The 21,495-nt window shown below is 37.8% G+C and overlaps 2 protein-coding genes across 4 annotated transcripts in view; one reads left to right on the top strand and one right to left on the bottom strand.

Annotated features, from left to right (window-relative positions):
* Positions 1-2,792, bottom strand: part of LOC138176004 (heat shock 70 kDa protein 14) — a 33,026-nt gene extending 30,234 nt beyond the window's left edge. Inside the window, exons 1-3 of one of the 3 annotated variants that reach the window (XM_069106695.1) lie at positions 2,620-2,792; positions 1,319-1,399; positions 1,158-1,242 (exon numbers count right to left, since the gene is read on the bottom strand). In XM_069106695.1, the coding sequence (XP_068962796.1) occupies positions 1,158-1,242; positions 1,319-1,399; positions 2,620-2,676 (223 nt within the window). In that variant the 5' untranslated portion in view covers positions 2,677-2,792. Of the gene's footprint in view, positions 1-1,157; positions 1,243-1,318; positions 1,400-2,619 lie in introns of those variants that run through there. The other 2 variants (XM_069106696.1, XM_069106697.1) reach the window with 2 other exon arrangements.
* Positions 2,793-3,036: 244 nt separating this feature from the next.
* Positions 3,037-21,268, top strand: LOC138176005 (cerebral dopamine neurotrophic factor-like). Its single transcript, XM_069106698.1, has 4 exons — positions 3,037-3,308; positions 11,257-11,384; positions 14,321-14,462; positions 20,061-21,268. The coding sequence occupies exons 1-4, from the start codon at positions 3,188-3,190 to the stop codon at positions 20,237-20,239; spliced, it is 570 nt and encodes a 189-aa protein (XP_068962799.1). The 5' UTR covers positions 3,037-3,187; the 3' UTR covers positions 20,240-21,268.
* The last annotated feature ends 227 nt before the right edge of the window (positions 21,269-21,495 follow it).

The raw sequence follows: 21,495 nt of genomic DNA, 5'->3' as shown, positions 1-21,495 counted from the left end.
TTTTCCACTTTAGTAAAAAAGGGTAGTGTGGAAATGTAGTTAATGACACAATATTGTGCACTACCCCCGCCCCCCATTTTTTGGTTTTGTCTAGTGTAGAGACAGCCTAAGAAGAAAAAATAACATGAGTTCAATTTAGGCAAAACAGATAATTGATAATTTTGATTAAGGTTTCTATATCCACATAGGAAATGAGTCTTAAAACTAATTCATTTATGAGCCCAAGTTCAGAATTTTAAGTTAATTTCTACTCAAAATTCTTCATCTATCATCTTGGAAAGAGGCTTTGGTTAAAGTCAAAAGACCTGTGAATTCTAGTTATTTCACTGTGCAACATTAGGTAAACTAGAATCTCTCAGTGCCTCAGTTTCCTCATCTGTAAAATGGGTTAATAACTGCTCTATCAAACTCAGAGCTGGTACGAAAAATTTTTAAAAGATGTGGAAGTGTTGTAAAAATTTAAAAGCGCTATGTAAAGTATTATTATTACAAGGATATAAAACCTTTAATTATTATTGTAATCTATAATTTCAGGAGACAGAAGTCTGGGAAAGCAAGTCTCTTTAATCTTTTAATTAAAGTTAGAGCAGTGGATGATTAACTTGATTCTTATTTAAGACATTAATTAAGTTGTTTCTACAATGATTAAATTTGCACGTTAAGAGACAAACAGGAAAAGTTAGTCTAGAGAAGAACCTACACAAAGGCACTGTAATAGAAGTCTGACATCTATTGAAGCTGTCACCAAACAACATCACTAGTTTTTGGAAAAACCTGACTGTACTAGAATAAAATTCTCTAAGTTTCTTTGAAATTATTTTAAGTTTCATCACCATCTCTTCATCTCCCCTAAAAAAACCTAACTCAAAAATGTCAAAAATTCATATTATCTCCACTGAAATAAAACAGAAATATTTGTTTACTACTGCGTTCCAAAGCCACAGGGTGCAATGGAAATGTTAATGGGTGACCACCGATAAAGTTAGAAGGACCTAACATCATAAATTAAAGGAAATAAGTATCCCATTATGCTGCTCTTGATAATTCTCCAATCATAAACGCAGTAATATAATTCCAGAGTTACTATTTTCACATCACAATTTGATTACAAACCTCTCTTCCCGAAAGGTATTATTTCATTTAAGACTGAGTTCCTTACCTTCTGCCAAGGATCTGCTTCACTTTCATAACTGTATTTGAAATATTTCTTATTCTACTTTGTTTTGCTGCCAAACCAACAACCTGCAAAAGAGCCATAAATTAAAACGTATCTCAGTTTTGATTACTACAAAGTAAAGAAGTCTGAAGGGACTATTACCTCTTCATTTTCTGAATAAGCAACCACAGCTGGTGTGACTCTGTCACCTGCATCATTAGCAACCACATGTGCTCTGCCATCCTAGGGAGAGGCAAAAAAACAAACAAACCCAACAGTAATTTTAAGTGACACGTTAATGATTATGTGAGTTTACAGTGTTGTGATTTTATTTTTTACACAGACAGCTGAATATAATTTACACAATTTGGCCTTATCCAAGGGGACATCTTGGTGCTATATAAACACTTTAGACTTTAGCAACGTATTACCATTATTCATTTAACAGAGTTAAACAATGCTTGCCCTTCCTTAAGTAGAAGACGCCCTCCATGCTGAATCCACCCATTTCTTTTTGGTGTCTTCTGCACAGGCAATAATTGGTTAATGTATCCTATGTGTAATAACAACCTTCCTTACAACACTTAAAGATCATTATTAAGTCACCCTCTCTCCTCTCCGCCCTCACACCCACACACCTTCTTTTCTCCGGATTAAGTAATACTAACCCTATGGGAGCTGCTTTTTCCTGATAGATACTATTTTCAAAAGGGTTAGAACTGGTAGCAGGAAAAAACAAAAACCCTGTTCATCTCTCTTCTCGAAGGAACTGACAGAAGGGCCCGATCCCCCCTCCCACCCGCATCCCCCAGGCACTCCAACGCCGCTTTCCCTACTTAGGACTCGGGAAACCTTCCATATTAAACACACCAAGTAAGAAGCCATACTCACCCACGCTCCCCTCCACAACCAAACCTCTCGCACAGAATGCAACTGTTCTGGGTCGCAGACCGAGGCTACCCCGCCCTTCCCTCCCTCGCTGCCTCCCGCAGGAGTCCGGAGAAGCCCCTGAACCACCGAGTTCTAACCCCTGAACACCCCCGGCTCTCCTCCCCGCCCCCCGACGCCGGGGCCAAGGGTCCACGTCAGAAGCATGCTATCGTGACGTCACTCCACACCTCCCGTCACCGTCCCGCGACCCTCCTTGGCGCCAGGCGCATCTCCCCCCCGCAGAGATCGGCCTGAAATGGGGGATGGGGGTGGAGGGAGCGAGAGCGAGGAAATGGGGAGGTATTTGGGAAGGCTGGAGGAGAGGTGTGAAGACGGAAGGAGGCGGTTCAGAAAGTCGAGAGTCTGGAACCGGCCCGAGGCGTCCTTCGGCTTTCGCTGCCGCAGGAACGTGACCCTGGGCGACATTACCCCCGGCCTGGCCCTCCAGGTAACCAAAGGAATGGATCAACCCCCCAGTCTGGGGAAGAGTAAAGCAAGCCGATTCTCTCTGCGCCGTCGTCGTCCTCCCTTACCTTATAAACGGCCACACAAGCAGATGTGCAGCCCAGGTGGACTCCGATGGCCGCCATGAGGCTGCGGCGGCACAGGCTCTCACAACGGCGGCCGCTACCGGTCTCGGAGCAGCCCCATCAAGCACCGCGGTAACCACACGCTTCCCCCTCCCTTCCGCCCAGCCTGCCCATTCAATCCACGGCTGCCTGAGGCCGTCTCCGCCAATCAAGACCAAACTCCCGCCTCGCTACGCAGGGGCTTAGCGAATCGTGAAGCGTCGCGCCTGCGTCGGTTTCCTCTCGAAGGTACGAGCGCCGAGCGCGTGGAGGAAAGCGCAAGCGCCAGTTGAAAAGGGGAGGAGGGGGTGGTGATGCCTGGGAGAGAGGCTCCATTGCTTCGTCCCCCTTTTCCGAGACGAGCCAATGGGAACTAGGGTTTATGTTTACGTCATTCGTCCTAGCAACTACGGGCAGATTCTATACGGTCCCTTTCCCCTCTCTGCTGGTGGCTTGTGTAGAATAGTGAGAGTCGTGGTTTGTGCGTTTCTCTGACAGTGGGTGGCCGGCGCAGTTGGAACTTTTTCTCAACATGCAGCCCGAGACCCCAGCTGCATTCACAGCTCTTACTCTGTCTGCCTGCCTTTTTGCTGCCGACCCCGTAGCTGTTCGGGGGCAAGGTTCCCCAGTGCGCGTGGGGGCCGACTGTGAAGGTGAGCGGGGGTGAGACTGAATTTGTGCATGGCAATGGCGCTGAGCTCCAGGGAGTGCAGCTGTTGCTTGCACTGCCTTCTCCCTGCCTGGCTTATGCTATAAATAACTAGGAGCAGGAGAACGCAAGTGTCTCCATCCGCAAAATTTTTTTTCGTCCCTTGTTTCAAAAACCATTTGTTGGGTGTGCTGTTAACCTGGCGGACTCCCCAACCTTCCTCCGCTCCCCGCGAAAGACAAAAAAAGGAAACTGTCTTCCAGAAGGATAGTAATTAAATTATGGGGCCCCGAAATTACTTTTCCAATCTAATAGTATATGTTACGTGTTATATACATATATTAGAGGGTTTAGCTTAGTTCACATTGAGAGAAGGAAGGGAAGAGAGACCAGAGAATGACAGTCTTTAGTTTAGATCAATTCCATTGTCACTGAGAGGTTAAGTGACTTTGTGGCCACTGCTAGGGCTTGAATCTAGTTTTGCCACTAGCCATACTGCCTCTCCTCCGTTCCCACCGATGTCAACCTGGCAAGTGGGACCGAAGTCCTTTTCCTTTTCAGTTGGGAATATCTGCATCCCTTTTCCCAGAAGACATCTCTCACTAGGGTGCAAACTGATCATGCCGAAAGGAAAAAAGAAAAATTAGCAAGGAGGGAGTTAGGTAAACTAAACAAGAAGAGCGGAGAAAATTAGTTTAATTAAAAAAAAATCTTTGCTTTACAGTATGAAAGTTAGCTGGAGTATTGAAAGGGAATCAAAGCCAGTAATTTCAGTTTTCTCATCCGTGATATGAGGGGGTTAAGTTTCAGCTCTACATTTTTCCGTTCCATGATTCTAAATTTAGCTCCTCCTGAATATTGCTTCAATATCCAGCATTTACCTGGGAAATCTTTGCTGCTAGATTTATTAAGGAGGAGATTTAGCTTATAATGCTATAAATATACAAAATATTGAAGATGGTGCCCAGTATAACTTAGTTGATCTGGGAAAGAAGGGTGAGACAGTAAACAGAATGACAACTGTTATAGGTGCCATGCAAAAGCATTTTTTTATTTACTGATTTTAAATTCTAAGCCAAATTTAAGCAATTATATTAGCTGTTATTTCATTTCATTGTCCCTAGTCCATCACAACAACCAGAAAGCTTGGAATGTAATGTAGCAACTGTAGTAAACAAAATTCCATTTAATTGCTGGAAGATACCAGAGGGAGGTGAAGTCACTGTCTCAAGGTCATAAAGATAGTATTAAAAACAGAGATATGAATCTAGGTCCTTATATATGTATACACACATATATATATATATATGACTCCTACATATTAGGAGACACACATATCTATATGTCTCCCACTATATTAGAAGTTAAAGGAAATGTAGAAATAAGCTTGTTGAGGGAAGGGATTTTCATTTTTGTAAACCCAGGACCTAACACAGTGCTGGCACATGATAGGAACTGAATAAATAAAAGACCTACTAATACAAAATAAAATTCACAAAATTCCAGAATTGTTTTCTAAAATAAGAATATTCTGTATGTTTGATTAATTTTTTTCTTTTTTGAAATTATAACCTTAGTAATTAATATTTATTTTGTTAAATTAGCTAATGGGGTTACTTAAAATTTTATATTCATTCATTCATATTCAAAATATTATATTCATTCCCTATGCCTCATGTATTCTTTTTCTCCTCCATGATAATGTGCCTTACTAACAGAATTTGACAAAATGATTAGTTGATTATAATTTCAACAGATGAAACTCATGATGATATGGTAGCAAGGACATTCATTGGGAAGGGGTTAACAGTGTTAAAAAGGATTCAGTACATTTTCACTATTACCTAATTACATTCACTCCCTTAATACTGCCCCTCCTATGGTCTAAGCCCATGACGGAATAATGATGTGTATCATCTGGAAGCTAATTTTCAGAGACCACTGGGCGAAAGTGGAACAAGTCTACAAGGATTTAATTAAAAAAAAAAACAAAAACTTCCAACCTTATAGTTCTCCCTCTTCTCATCTTGATTCTGATGCCTCTGTGGGGACTAATCTGGATTCTTTAAAAAACTTAGTGACATCTAGGCCTTGGGTTAATATATGCTTTCAATCTTGAGAGATTGTCAATGGTAGTAGGAATAATAAATTGGAGCCTATGAAAATTTTCTGAGTCCATTGATCTTTGATTTTAGCCATAAATACTGTTTTGCATTATTTTACCATTTTTTTAATGCTAGAATTATAGAAAGAAACTTATAGCCTATTTCCTGTAGATGGCATTACTACATTATCTAGTTACTGTATTCTGCATTTCACATGTTGCAGTAGTTGGTAGTAGCTTCATTGGACTATAGTTAGATTTTCCAGTTTATCTCATTCTTATAGTGACTCACATTTATCTAACACTTTAAGTTTTACAAAGCAATTTCTTATTATCCATGGATTTTCCTGACCATATTTGTAGGCTTTCATTCATTCATTCAATAAGCATTTATTTATATATCACCCAGTACAAGGTACTGAAGACAGGAAGACAAAAACAAAACAAGCATCTTGCCTTTTATTGGAAAGAAAAAGTATACACACAAATAAGGAAATATAAAAATATGCAAAGTAATTAGGGCAGGGGATTGAAAGTGAGTAACCAACAGTTGTGGAAATTAAGATAGGTAATAACTGAGCTGAGCCTTGAAAGAATCTTCAAAAACACAAGGTCCAAGGGGCGGCCAGGTGGCTCAGCGAGTAAGAGCACCAGCTCCAGTGTCAGGATGACCTGGGGATCGAATCCGGGCTCAGATACTTAGCACCACACCCAGAAATAACTGGCCATGTAACCTTGAGTAAGTTATTTAACCCCGATTGCTCTAAAAAAAAAAAAAACCCAAAAAACACAAGGTCCTATTCCAGATACCTCGTCATTATGTGGATGTAATCATGTATTCTTGGAGGCAATGCCAGTAGAGGGAAATCTGGCAGATTTTTACCATGTTGCAAAGGCTTGCAATACTTAACTGACAACAGATTGAGTCTCTTTGTATGAAGTTCACGTGAGGAGAGAATACATTCTTATAATGGGGGACAGCTTGTGCAAAGGTGTGGAGACAGCAAATCAGGTGTCATGTATAGGCACAGTAAGTAGGCCAAGGTGACTGGAAGACAAAGTGAGTGGGATGTGTGTGAAGTTTTGAAAGGTGTTTTATCCTGATAATAGAGAACCTCTGAATCTTCATGAGCAGGGGCTGTTCCGCCCTTATCAGTCTTGATGTTCTCACTATAAATGAAGGCAGTAGACAAAAGGAAGTTGAAACTGAATGGAATGGTTCACAGGTCCTCATTGTAGAGGCAAATAAAGAAGGCAGGGAGGTTGGGTTTATCATGCAACTGAGGGAAATAAAAAAACATCATTTCATGGGACATTTGGTAATCTCATATTGTGGCTGCTGAGTGGCATAGAGAATAGAACTCCTTGAGTTCAAACCTTACCTCAAAAACTAGCTGTGTGACCCCGGGAAAATTTAATCTTGCAGCCTCAGTTTCTTCATCTTTTGAATAGTGATAAGAATAGACCCAGTGTCACCTTGTGAGGTATTAAGTGAGATGATAAACGAGAAGTGTTTTGCAAAACCTGATAAATGAGAAGTGTTTTGCAAAACCTGAAAGTGTTTTTTTTTTGCATGCTAACTATTATTAAGAAAACCATGAAATTAATGTAGCTTATGCACCACCAAGGGGTCTGTTACAGCAAATGATAAGGTAGAGGGATTCTGTGAAGAACTCAAAAAGACCCTCCACATTTAATCAGCATGTTCTTTAATAATGACTTCCCTGCAAAGGTAGACATAGGATAGATAGCAAAAGTATATTAGAAAAAAATGGCTGATGAGGAAATGAAAGGACTAAAAGACTTGTAGATTATATAGGATCTTCACACCTACATATCACAACAGTTTTATAAGAGAAGAAAAAAAGGTTTAGGATATGCTGAGCAATAAAAAAATCAGAAAAATAACAGGATTTCTTCTCATGTAGGTGCTATCTAATCAGAGGTATTTGTACATTCAGACCATTAACTTGTTAGCATAAAGCCCCAAATCAGTATCAAACTAGAAAAAAGGAGACAATATTTAGTGGGCAATCAAGGCTCCCCCTGGGAAATGGAAAAATGACAAACATCGACACAGACTATTACTGTTTCATAAGGAAGTTAAAATTTACTTTAAATTAATCACTACAACAGAAAGACCAAAAGAGTCTAGAAACTTTTAAATCCCTGCTCTCCTTGCCAAGCAGAGAGATAGCATAGTACCAGGTAGGAGTATAATCTTAGGGAATAGGATGGTGGCAGGTATCACCTTACAAACAATGAGAAATAATAGAGGGGTTAAAAAAAAGTTTTCAGAAATCTTAGAAAGAGGCCCAACTCAGCAAAGCTAATAAAATTGTTTTCTTAAAGCACAAGTCTGACCATGTCACTCTCCTCAAATTCCCAGTGGCTCCTTATTATCTAGAATCAAATATGAACTCCTCTGTTTAACATTTAAAGGTCTTAATAACATATTTTCAACTAGTCTTTCTACCCTTTTTATACATTTTCCCCCTCCATGTAGTCCAGTCAAGCAGACCTCACAGATGAAGGGCCCCCTCCCTTCTCTGTGCTTTAGAATAGGCTCTCCCCTGTGCCTGCAATGTATTCCTTCCTTACCTCCAGTTCCCAGAATCGCTAGGATCCCTTCAAAGTTCAGCTCAAATTCTGTCTTCTTTAAAACCTTTCCTCATCCAGACTTCTTCCCTGCTTCTTGCTAATGCATTTCCTTTGAATCACTTTGTATTTATTTTTAAAGTAAATTTTGTTTATACCTATATATGTACATGCTATGTACATATGTGTACATGTACATCTCCCTTTTCCAGACTGCAAGCTCCTTGAGGGCAGGAGTCTTTGAAGCTCCAGTTCCTAGCATAATATCTGGCACAGTGCAGATACTAAAAAAATGCTTGTTGACTCGAACAGGATTTAATAATGGAGTTGAACTGAATGGCCTCATTGTGTGTTGTTATCTGTTCACTAGATTTTGGAGGATTTTAATCAGGTTTTTCATAGGCTAGCTCTACTTTTTCATCCTCTGTTGTTTTCACTGTGGTCCCCTTATGAACACTGAAAGATGAGGTAACCATTTGGATTTTTACTGTTCTCTTGGTGTATCATGAAACCAACTCCATTATTAGTATATTTCCTTACTACAACTTTTATCATTTTCAATAAGAATGTCAGTATAGATGAGTTTTACTTTCTCTAGTGTTGAATCAACTTATTTGTAAAGGTTTCACATAGAACAAGTTAAATTAATATTTGTGATGCCCTAAAAACTTTATGGTTCTTAGTGCTCTCTAATCATTTCTGCCCCTCTGCCACTCCCATGTAGAAGCACAAAGGAACTACACAGGATGGAAGGACATTTTCTTATCTTTTCTGTTTCAAGGTTCTCTAAGAGCAAGGAGTTAATTTCCTAGTGGACAAAGGGTTGCTTATGAGTTTCTTTGTACAAAGATAAGTTGGCCCTGGGACAACAGACACATTATGTTTGACAAGGCAATGCGTTAAAGCCTTTTGCAGCTTAGTCAAACTTGTAGAAGGTTGTGTTCTGCTGGTGTAATATTTGATGTCCCAAGGCCACCTCCATGGAGTTTTGAGGAGGTTTTAGAGTCCACAGATGGAAAATTATGATCCATAATTCCCGTTTTCCCAAATGTTACTCCTCTGGGATTTAAAACCCTTTGCAACCTCATTCCCACTTACCTTTCTAACCTTTTCCCCTTTACATGCTTTATAATTCAGCCAAATTGACCTATATGTACAAAAGCATAAAAACAGAAGATGAAATGTCATGTGGGAGGTATAGGAAGAGTATCTTTGAAGATGATTATTAACCATGGTATGTTGCCTATTTTACAGATGTAAAACCTAAGGCACACTTAAAAAATAATTTATGAGGAACCAAAACTAAAAACAGAAGTAACTTGAATTGTGGCTACTATTCATACCTCTTAGTTGAGAACTATTTTTGAGTTAGCCAGTTTTTCTGTCCTGAATTTCCTTTCCAACTAGAGTAATCATTAGAATTTTCCATTTTCTAAGGCTGATTTCTGTTTTGGTTCTTTCATACCTGTTGACTCTCCATTTGAGGAAGCTACCTGGAGCCCATTGCTACCAGTGCCACAGTTATGTTCTTCCTTATCCAGTGTCTCTGGATATAAGAATTGTAAATATTTGTTGGAATTAAGACTTACTTTCCCTATGTTTCATCGTTGGTTAAAAGCTACCTTGGATTCTCAATGGCTATGAGAGCAAAGCACCAGCTATAATGGGCCTTCTAAGCTGGAAGGGTCAAGAATGACTGCTTTCTGAGGATTGGCCTAAGTAAATTTGGAGAGGATAATCACCAGATTGACTCTAAATAGCTTGAAGACCATCTACTGAGTTATGATGGGATTATCCTCACTGATCAAATTAGAGATTCTTGAAAAAGTTAATTGTGCATTTGCTGAAATCCTCACACTGTTCTCTAAATTCCATGAGGTCGAGGACTATATTTTACCTAAACTTTTTCTCTACTTTTCATCTAGCATAGTACTTTGCCTTAATAGTACTTTAAAATATTTATTAATTAGGAATTGAAAAGAATTACTAGGTGTGGCTAAGTGGTGCAGTAAATAGAGCACCTACCCTGGAGTCAGGAGTACTTGAGTTCAGATGCAGCCTCAGACACTTAACACTAGCCGTGTGTCTTTGGGCAAGTCACTTAATCCCAATTGCCCTCCAAAAAAGAAATAAAAAAAGAATTCCTAGTTTAGACATCATTATTTCATTCTGAATCACAGAATGTTATTGTTGAAAGGGACCTCAGCAGTCACCTAGCCCTACCCAAAAATGAATCCTGTCTGGTTAAAGTGGCCTATATATGCTGGTTTCTCATCTTCCTTCCTATGGATAAGTGATGACAGACCCTGAAATTGATGATAACACATAGCTTAAATACATAATAAGGTTTGATTGTTTAAATTCCCATATATTTCTTCTAGCCTATTCCCTTTTTAGTAGCCCTAATTTTTAGGAAACTTTTCCTTATATTAATTTGAAAGCTGTCTTTCTGTAATTTCCATCCATTGATCTTTATTTGAACCTCTAGGGCCACACAGAACATGTCTAATGCTTCTTCAAATTTTAAGATAATTATCACATTCCACTTAAATATTTCCTCCTGGTTAAATATCCCTACTTCCTTTAACCAATCCACATATGGTTTCGAGTCACTTTACTATCTTAGTCATGCTTTGAAAGTACTATGTCCTGTTCATTCTAAAACCTGGCACCTTGAACTGGACAGAGTATTCCAGATATGATCTGACTAGGGCCTAGTACAGAGGGACTATCACTTTTACCATGGATACTCTATGTTTCCATTAATGTAGCCTGTTATTACATTAGGATTTTTGGCTATTTTTACACTCTGACACATATTGAGTTGAGTTTACTAGAACTCTTTGGATCTTTTTTTTTACATGTACTGCTTTTTAGCAATATCTCTCCCTGTACTTGTGAAGTTTTTTTTTTTTTAAACCAGATATATGACTTTATATTTATCCTTATTAAATTTCTTTTTTTATTTTAGGTCCTGACCACCATTCCAACCTATCAACATTTTTTTTTCTTTAAATTTAGGGCTTGCCTTGAGAAACCTTCCTGCTTTTCAGCAGACTGTAGGTTCAAAGAATATTCTACCAAGTTACTAACTAGCTAGAGGCCTGAAAGCAATTTTGACACTCTCCTAACTCCTAACTCCATACTCCTAACAAAGACCAGTGACGTCCCTTATGTTGGTTTGTCTTCCACAGAATGTAAGTGTATTTTTTTATAGTGCATACAAATATAATTTCTTTCTTCTTCCTAGTATGTAAAGAATTTCTAGAAAGATTCTACAGCTCCTTAATAGCCAAAGATGTTGACTTTTCCCAGGAAACCATAGAAAATGAATTAATCAGCATTTGTTTAGATTCCAAAGGAAAAGAAAATCGTCTGGTATGGTAATTTTTCACCTTTCATTATCACTTTTTTTCTTTGCAGATAACTGCTAATTTTGTCATTTTTCATGATGGCCTTCTGTTGTCTTCTGAGCTACCTGCTTGTCTCAAATATATCCAGTTTGGAGAACAATTCTAAACTGATTTTTGAACATAATGGAACAATTCATATTTACAAATTGCTTAGGAGTCAGTTTAGTTTTGCTTTCTAAACAGTTAAACTAAGGTCTACTGTTTCCAATTTTTAAAAAAAAATTATATCTAGTTTTAATAAAAAAATCAGGGATCCCCTTCTCATGGTTTAGTTTTATTATTTATATAATATGTAACTATTGATAGAGAAAATATAAATGACAAAAAAAGACTTCAATTAGTGTTTCAAGTAGTGATTTCAAATTAACTTGTATTTTATTAATCGCAGTACATCTACATATATTTAAAAAGGTGATACATGTATCTGAGAGACCTTTATTCACCCAACAGAAGGGTTTTTTAATCCTATTAAGTCATGCTACATGTTTTGTTGGAGTTGAATAAAGATTAAAATGAGTATGTTTGATATGGATATGAATTCATATGCTATCCATAGTAACTCCATGTAAACCCAGGGTCCTTGATTCACAGATTGTGAACCACTATATGTTCTGCTCTGATTAAAGTTGCAGGCATAATCACTATCCTCCACTAATTCAACTGACATTTTTCCTTCCTTCCTTCCTTCCTTCCTTCCTTCCTTCCTTCCTTCCTTCCTTCCTTCCTTCCTTCCTTCCTTCCTTGTTGGAGGGCAGTTGGGGTTAAGTGACTTGCCCAAGGTCACATGGCTGGGTTTTTTTGTGTTAAGTGCCTGAGGATGGATTTGAACTCAGGTCCTCCTGACTCCAGGGCTGGTGCTCTATTCACTGCGCCACCTAGCCGCCCCAGAGAGGTTAGTCTGGCATGATGTTTGTAGACTCCATTATAGTTTTTTTTTTTGCTTTTTGGAGGGCAGTTGGGGTTAAGTGACTTGCCCAAGGTCACACAGCTAGTTTTTGTGTTAAGTGTCTGAGGCCAGATTTGAACTCAGGTCTTCCTGACTCCAGGGCCGGTGCTCTATTCACTACGCCACCTAGCCGCCCCTCAACTGACATTTTTTTCTAACTAAATACCTTCAGATATTCACTTGGGGTTGGGCTTATGAAATTTCAGCAAATTTGTAAGAATTCTAGCTAGCTAGAATACTCTAGTGGATTGTACCCCAGGAATAAGTCAGAGAGAGGCTAGAAGGCATTCAGGCCAGATGTTTAGGAAGGTTTTATCTCTCCAAGACCTCTGACTCAATCTTCCTTCCACTCACTGGCTCTGGTTGGGTAGTGCACAAAATCTTCATCATCCTCAGTCTCATTTCCTGCCCTATCCCTACCCCCAAGTAAACTCAGGGTAGAGGGTAGGATGTAGAGGGAAGAACATTTGAAGAGACCATAAGATTGCAGGACTTAAGGATGATCATCTAGTCTGACCCCTTCCATTTACAAAGGAAGATTCAGGCCCAGAAAGCTTAAGGAACTAATAAGTACACAGGGCTTGATGTCCAGAATAACCTGAGAGCTTTTGTTGAACCAGTTCACTTGAAGGCTGTCAGAGTTCCTCATGAATCCACCTTGTCTAGAGAAAGCTATCTTTTTCAGTGTGTTAAGACTGGGCAGCAGTTTTCTCTTCATATGCTAAGATCTGATGGAAGACTTCCAACCTCTAGTTTACTTTCTCCAGGTGATTATCTTAGAGCTAGATGCACATCTTTTTCACATTGATCAATTCTCATACAAAATTGGAAGATTGGTATTATAAAGGGCAACATTAGCTGTACTAGATGCCTGTCTGAGACTAGCAGGCTTTCTTTTCTTCCCAGGTTACCTGTTCAAAATAGCTCCTAGGCATTGATAAAAAAAATCAATCTCCTCATCTTCTGATTTGTCTACTTTTAGATCAAAAGATCCCTGGATAGTGGTCCTGTCTTAGATTATTTCCCCTTGGGGAATCCTAGCCATTATGGAAATAGAAGTGCAGTCTTTGCTACCTTTTTTAGCTTATCTTTGTAAAGTTATCTTTACAAAATCCAAGCATCTTACATTACTATTCATACTTACATTTGTATTTGCGTTTTTAAAAAATTGTGTTTGCATAGCTGTCTATATTTTTGTTCTATGTGTGTGTGTGTGTATGTATATATATATATATATATATACATATATATTATTGTATATCCTTTCCTAGAGAAAGGCAGCATGTTATACTGGATAGAAGATGGGCCTTAGAGTAAGGAAGACCTGTGTTCATATTCTGCCTCTTACAGATACTATCCAGGTAACCTTGGGCAAGTCCATTAATCTTTCAAAGTCCCAAGGCAACTTTCTAAGACTTTTAAGTTACAGACACGATGGTGATCTGCATTGCTAGAAGAAGTTTCCACACGACTAGTTTCCCATATAGATGAAATCATAGGTCTAGACAACAACAGCAATACATTTTAAATCTTCTCTTGTGTTACTGAGAACCATTTTAGCTATTATATTCATTAAGAGAAGGGAGAATATATCCTTTGAAGATGTTTTGTAGTGTCCTTACTACTTACATGTGAAAATATGAAGCTGCCATCACTTTCAAACATTTTTATTATTTAAATCTCTCCATCAAATACCTTGACTTTTATATTTTTGCCTAGAATGCTATGTATAGTAGATTCCTGAAACAAGATTTTTTTTTAACAGAAATGACCACAGCCATCACATAATTTATCTTTCTGATATCTTTGATCATTAACAGTTAAACATTTAAGGGTTGGATTGTAAGGACCTAGTTATTTCCACTCTTATCTCTAGAGACAATCTTTGAGCTACTATGTTATTCTAACTTTCATTTTCTTTAACATTGTAAATAGTCTGGGTTTTTTTTTTTCAGTGCTATTATCTTGGAGCAACAAATGATGCAGCCACAAAGATCCTAAGTGAAGTCACTCGCCCCATGAGTGCCCATGTACCAGCAATAAAGATTTGTGAGAAGCTGAAGAGGATAGACAGTCAGATCTGCGAGCTGAAATATGGTAAAATAAGAGTAAGATAAATATTATGTCAGCATCCCCAGTTGGCTGGAAACAAAGCCTTTTCTCCCCAAGGAACTTATCCAGTTCCAGCCCACCCTTAGAATCCTGTTCATATAACACTTTCTCCATGAAGACATCTTCCTTATGCATGGTTCCGGTCATGTCACTGCTTTGCTTAAAGCTTTTTGGTGATTCCCTATTGACTACTATTTGAATTCTTAAAATGTAAATTCCTTTACTTAATACTTAAGGCCCTTCACAATCTGTGACTACTAAGCCATTCCATTTTTATTTTATGCTACTCCTGGACACGTGTGTTATGGTGCTGCCAAACATTACCCCATTATACCAGTTGGCAGTTTTCCATGTTTGTTCACACCGTTCCCTACACTTGGAACACCCTCTACCAATTGAAATTTCTTACCCACTTTTATGAATGTCATATCTTTCATGAAACCCTGATTCTCCTAGTCTCCCTTTGAACTTACCATGTATCAATTTATGTTTTTATAGCTATTTGTGTGTCTCATCTCTCCCTTCTTGATTTCAAATTTTGTGAACATGGGGATTGTCTCATTTAATCTTTTTATATCTTCTACTGATCAGCACATCAGAGGAATTTAATAAATCTTTGTTGAAATTTGTGAAAACTGAAGTCATCCAAAAAGAATATGTTTATAGTTCTTTATAACTCCAAGGGACAAAATTTTGCCTATTTAGTCCATCAATAAGCAACCACTCCATGTCAGGTGCTGTCTCCAACAAGGGATACAAAGACAAAAGTGAAATAGCCTTTGCCCTCAAGGAGTTCATATTATGAATACATGTAGTTTTCAAGACATAAAAGGGGGAAATAAACCTTCCTTGTGAAATCCAGCTAATTTACTAAAGTTAGGTTTTTAGGGATCAGATTATTTATATAAAAAGACTTTCACTTCGGGCAAAAATCACATTTAGCAAGAGAAGCAGAAAGAACAAGTTGTGACAGATGACATTTGACACATCAAGCTAGAAAGTACTCTGTTATTGTTCAGTGGATTAGAACTCTTAGCAAGGAGAAGTATGGGTAGTTCAACAAGGTATAATTTGTTGTTCCAGGAGCTTCCTTCATTGTAGAAGTATCTTCCTAGCATGAGCCTAATTGTTGAAAGGCTTCCACTACAATTTAATTCCTATAGGTCAAGACAGGGGTGGGGGAACCTGTGACCTCAAGGCCAAATGTGACCTTCTAGGTCTTTAAGTGCGGCCCTTTGACTGAATCCAAACTTCACAGAACAATTTTTTTTCTTAGTTGTCACGATATTGTTAATACTATATTAACTTTTAACCACTGAGATTGTTTTCTGCTAACGTGGAAGCATCTAGAAAGTGAACATATTAATTATTATCAATCACTTTGTTTTAATTCAACAATAATTATAAAACATCTACTATGTGTAAAATATTGTGCTAGGTAGGAATGTGAATTATTTCATAAGATCTTAAGTTTTTCATTGCCCACTGTATTCTAATTATATGGAATCTTTGAAAGCTATTGTTTATTCTTTTTAGTTTGGGAGGATGAGATGGTTTTATAATAGAAAGTATCTTGGGAGTGAGGAAACCTGGGTCCCCAAGCATGTATACCTGACTTTGGACAAGTCTTTTCTACCTCTCTGAAGCTAAGTTTTCTTTTTTGTGAAAGCTGTATATGATCTCTAAGGCTCTCTTCAACTCTTAAGATACAGAGACAGGTTTCTGAGAGCAAATTTTGACAGGGAAGAAAGTAGAAATGTCTGTGACACTGGATATTTCCTGAGAAAGGCAAGCATCAGTAAAAGGGTCCTAGCTAATCAGGGGCAGCATGAATGGATCAGGTACATTGGGGTGGGAGCACCATGAAAGGTGGGTACAGAAAGGTGTTGGGGGGTGCCAGTGATGATCTGCCTACTTCACAATTTGCCTAATGATACCTCTGACTCTTTGGTTGCTGATTATAAACTGTTATTTTGTATTAGGTTTGTTAACTGTTTGAAGTTAACTTCAGAGAAGTAGGAGTAAGACCCTTACATAAGCAAAACAATATCAAATGGCCTATTAATGAGGAGAAATGATTGCCTATTAAAGAAGCCCCTGGGGAACCAGAAAAATTAGTTTAGTACTTGTACAAACCTGTTCAGATAGGGATTAGCTACTCTTAGCAATCTTTTCTCTCATTTTTCTTAATGTCAAATGCCAAAGCCTGAGTGTGGGCGTGCGCGCACGGACGCTCACACACACACACACACACACACTGGTGCAGAGTGCCCAGAAAGCAATTAATTAATGCAAATTAGTCTTCCTCCTGAAACTACTTATCTTGATATGCCTACTTTCTTACATTCTTTCTTTCTCAAAAACAAAAACAAAAAAAAAAAAAGAAGAGGTGGCTAGGTGGCTCAGTGAACCAAGCACAGGCCCTGGATTCAAGAGGACCTCAGTTCAAATGTGGCCTCAGACACTTAACACTTACTAGCTGTGTGACCTTGGGCAGGTCACTTAACCCCAATTGCCCTCCCTACCCCCCTCCAAAAAGCAAAAACCAAAACAAAAATACATTCTGTCCATTGTTGGCAGGAAAACTGATGTTGAACAGAGTTCAGTGAGTTGTCAGTTGTTGGTTTAAGCTCTGAAAAGTTGTATTATCAGGTCAGCCATCAAATGAGGAAATGTAATAGGTATAGAGTTTGCTAGTCCATAGGTTATGAAAGTATCATTTGGTTGGGACAATAAGCATAGCACTTTTTTTCAAAATATATCATATATATAATATTACATATATATAATATATATAAACATATATATGAGGTCCTTTTGAAGAAGAAAGGGAAGTAAGATACCTTTCTGAATAAATTTCTGGAAGAGCCCTAATCTTTCTAGTTCAACTCTGTTTAGACTCCGATTCATTTTTATTAGAATTGGCAAACATTTTATATCTCTATTTTAAAAATACAATGTTCTTTTTTAATTTGGGGGGGACTAGATGGCCTATGATAAAATTATAAATGACCCTCATTCAGAAATGACAGTGACAAGGTAATGAGAAGAAAGACGGAGTTTATGAATCAAAGTTATTAGATTTTTTACAGACAGTAATTTAATTTTTGGTGCTCTAAATGTGAGCTCTTTGTCCAATGATCCTCCAGTGATAGTGGACCTAATATTAAAGGGATTGTCTTACATCCACATTGTCATTCTTACTATAAGTTAAAGAAATACATTAAAAAAATAAAGTAGGTGGATCATGGTTCACTCTTTTCCCTTAAGAGACAAATGAAAGCATAGGTTTCCCTGTATGCCTGAAGTCAACTAAGGTATGTTAAATAGTGACCACTGAGGCACTGAAGCACCATAGTGGTCACCTATTTAGGGGTACTGAGGCAGCTGTTTGTCAACCTGATAAGAACAATAGACTGTTGTCTTCCCATGGAGCATATCCAAGACTTGACAGAGAACCTCCCAAGGCTTGTCAAAACCAAATGAAAATAACCTCATTTTCATGATTGATGTAGGCACAAATGACACTGAGAAAGCATTGCCAAAGATTACAGAGTGTTGAGCAATTAATTGAACAGGATGCCCATTGAAGGTAAAGTAGTTTTTTTAAAATTGATTTGGGAAATGAAGGGATAATTAAGAGATGGTGCTTGAATTTCAGGACCACAGCTTAAAAATATAGGATTGATAGGTTCCTGGCCAGGGATTAAGTGCACCAGACAAAGACTTGCAAGAAGACTTTTTTCTGATGTCATACGAATCTAATCAAAGGGGCTTTAATTGAAAAAGGGTAAAGTAGGGAGAATATGCCCTATGTATCTCTACTAAGATAGTTATCATAAAGAGTAACTATAATACAGAAATAAGAATAGTAAAGTCACCTGGAAATTACTAGGAAGCAAAATAATAAGTCAATGATAGCTAACAGTTATGTAGCACTTACTATGTGCCAGGCACTGTGCTAAGTGCTTTCTAATTATTATCTCATTTGATTCTCACAGCAACAGGGAGAGGTAGATACTGTTATTATCCCTATTATATAGTTAGGGAAATTGAGGCAAACAGAGATTAAATGATTTACCTGGGATCACACAGCTTATAAGTATCTCAGACTAAATTTGAATTCAGGTCTTCCTGGCTTCAGGCCCAGTGTTCTACTCAGTGTGCCACCTAGCTGCCCTAAAATCCAAGAAAGGAGTCAGTAGTAAAACTCTCTGGCCCTAAACGTTTGCACAAAAATGTATCAAGTTCAGGTAAAGAGCAAGAAGAACTAGAAATTCCATGCAAAAGTACACTTTGACCCTTGAACCCTTTGAAATCTGTTCTCCCCAAATCTAGGTTGTATCTAACACTATGCCCAGCTTTCTTCCCTATCACACGTATAGCATGGTCACTTCCTGCTCTTCTCCCCCAACAATGTTCCTATCTTTTTCACTTCCGCAACCAATTCTTTCTTGTTAGTGAGAGCCTCTGTCAGTGGTGTTTCAAGATCATGAACCAGTGGGTTGGAGAAGGGCAAATGTCTTGATTTTTCAAGAATGGAAAGTGCTTAATAGAGTATTTTGTGCTATTCTTTTGGAAAAGTGAGAAGTAGCTTAGATGATAGTACATACACTTAGGTGGATTCGAAACTGGCTAAATGTATGCTCAAAAGTAGTCATTAATCGCTTAATGTTGACTTGGAAAGTATGCTTCCAGGGGCAATCTGGAGAGATCAGGCCTTCACCTGTGTATTTATTAAAGACCCATATAAAACATAAATAGCATGCTTATCAAAATTTCAGACAACACAGACCTGGGAGTGATCACTAACATATCGGATGACTGTCAGAATCCAAAAAGATTTTGATAAACTAAAATGTTGGGATGGGTTAAGTATGATGAAATTTTATTTTATATTCGGGTTCAAAAAATCAATATTGCATTTATAACTATGACATACCAGAACTGCTACACAGAAGTAAAGTTATATGCCAGAAATTTAGAATGAGTGATATCAATTTGATTTTTATGACTTTTTGTTGAGATACTCAAGATTTAGTGACTGCCCAGAAGCTACAATAGAGTAATGAGGTCATAGAGGATTATCCAGGGTTGAAGACTAGGAAATTAGGAAAAATAGAAAATTTTGAGGTCAAGGTAGTGTTTGACTCCTCCTATATACTTAGCAATTGCTATCTTATTACAATTATTTGTCAATCACTTCATAAATAAACATTTATTAAGTGCCTACTTACCTGCCAGATACTGTGCTAAGTATACAGTTTTTACTATGTTTTATCCCCTTACTGCAGTGTAAACTTCTTGAGAGAAGGAATCATATCTGGTTTCATCTTAGTATTTTCAGAATTTAGTGTAGTTCAGTGCACATACTGAGGCTCAGGGACTGAATATATCTCAGAGACTGAATGTGGATTACCATTGTTTTGGATATGTTTTCCTTAGTCTCGTCTCTCTTGTTTCTCTAAGAATTGAAACTTTGCCCAGCACCCCCTTGAACACTCTTAGATTTAGCATAATAATAAAAGATAAACTTTGCTTCTTAAAGGGTTTTATCTTTTGATTTTTTTTTAAATTTTCCAGAGAAGAAGTTGGACTTAGAATCAGTGGATCTGTCAAAGATGAGAGTAGCTGAACTGAAAAGGATTCTCAACAGTTGGGGAGAAGAGTGCAAGGCATGCATAGAAAAAGCAGACTTAGTGGATTTCATTAAAAGGTTGGCACCCAAGTACACATCTGCAAGTCCAAGATCAGACCTTTGATTGAAGTTTGAACAAAGTGACTACATTAGCAAATCTTCAAGATGATGACCATTCTGGCCTTAAACAATGTGAATTACAAGCTACTGATGTAACCAGACAGCTTGTGGCACAGGTATCATACTTATTTGCCCAGGTCTCAGAATATATTATTTGTCTTTATGAGTAATGCTACCAATGCTAGATGCCTTTTTTTTTTTTCCTGTGTATACAAATGTCACGTTCCTTCCGAAGGTATTAAAGTGTTCTGGCTTACTTTCCCCTCTCACAACTTACTCCTAAGGTATGTGAAAAGCATCACCTTCTTCCTCTGTTAGAGAGGTGAAAATTGAGGCATTCAAAAGTCATTATAGGGTTTATAGACAGAGATCTTGTTCCCATTCTGATATTACCCATTAGGCAAAAATACTGAATTTAGGGAAAAAAGAGTCAATTTTTCTTTTAAAAAATTCACTTTATTTTATAATCTCTTTGAAGACAATTTCAAAACCCTAGTCAGGGTTTCACAAATATTGAGTGTCCTTACATTTAAAATCTGTATATATGGGGCAGCTATCTGGCACAGTGAATACAGCACCACGCCTGGAGTCAGGAGGACTTGAGTTCAAATCCTGCCTCAGATACTTGACACACTTTCTAGCTGTGTGACCTTGGGCAAGTTGCTTAACCCCAATTTCCTTGCCTTCCCCCCCTCCAAAAAAAATCTGTATATAATATGCTGTTGATATGTTTGATCTCCAAAATAGCAGATTTGGAGGAGCTGCTATAAAGTTATTTTCCTCAGCTACTTTTGTGACATTTATTAATCTGTTGGCCAAATCAAAGAGGTCTAAAATAACTAAATAAAGATAAACATTAGGTTGGATATGTATGACAAGCCTGGGAAAAATCAATCAATATTTGTCTCATTCACAAAAAAACACTTAGATTTTACTCTTCATGGTCACTTCTTAGATATATTTTTTAAAAATACACAGTATATGTATCTTAGCAATTCAATTATTTAAAAATATAAATGATGTTCATTTCAAATCCTGTGCACATTATTTTTTCAACAAATACTTTCTATTCATTCCCATTCCCATTGATAGGAATACCAGTAGCCATCTTACCCCATTAGAACAGTACATTGAAATACTGTTATAAAAAAAAATCTACTCAGCAAGATGATGCACTGCATTTTTGCCATTTCTCTTTGGCAGTGTGGCTCAGTGCCTGAATTTTAATTCAGGACAATACCACTCCATAACAGTAAATTA

The sequence above is a fragment of the Petaurus breviceps genome, unplaced genomic scaffold, assembly GCF_028583685.1.
Source record: "Petaurus breviceps papuanus isolate PSGF00001 unplaced genomic scaffold, PetGlider_PUasm1.0 80, whole genome shotgun sequence".
Lineage (NCBI taxonomy): Eukaryota > Metazoa > Chordata > Mammalia > Diprotodontia > Petauridae > Petaurus > Petaurus breviceps.
Note: the sequence above shows the minus strand (reverse complement) of the source record. Positions and strands in the feature narration are given on the sequence as shown.

What these genes read in the sequence shown, in the direction of transcription:
- LOC138176005 (XM_069106698.1), top strand. Translation starts at nt 3,188, where the DNA reads ATGCAGCCCGAGACCCCAGCTGCATTCACAGCTCTTACTCTGTCTGCC. An exon ending in CGTGGGGGCCGACTGTGAAG is followed by an intron (nt 3,309 to 11,256) that starts GTGAGCGGGGGT and finishes TCTTCTTCCTAG; the next exon opens with TATGTAAAGAATTTCTAGAA. An exon ending in AAGGAAAAGAAAATCGTCTG is followed by an intron (nt 11,385 to 14,320) that starts GTATGGTAATTT and finishes TTTTTTTTTCAG; the next exon opens with TGCTATTATCTTGGAGCAAC.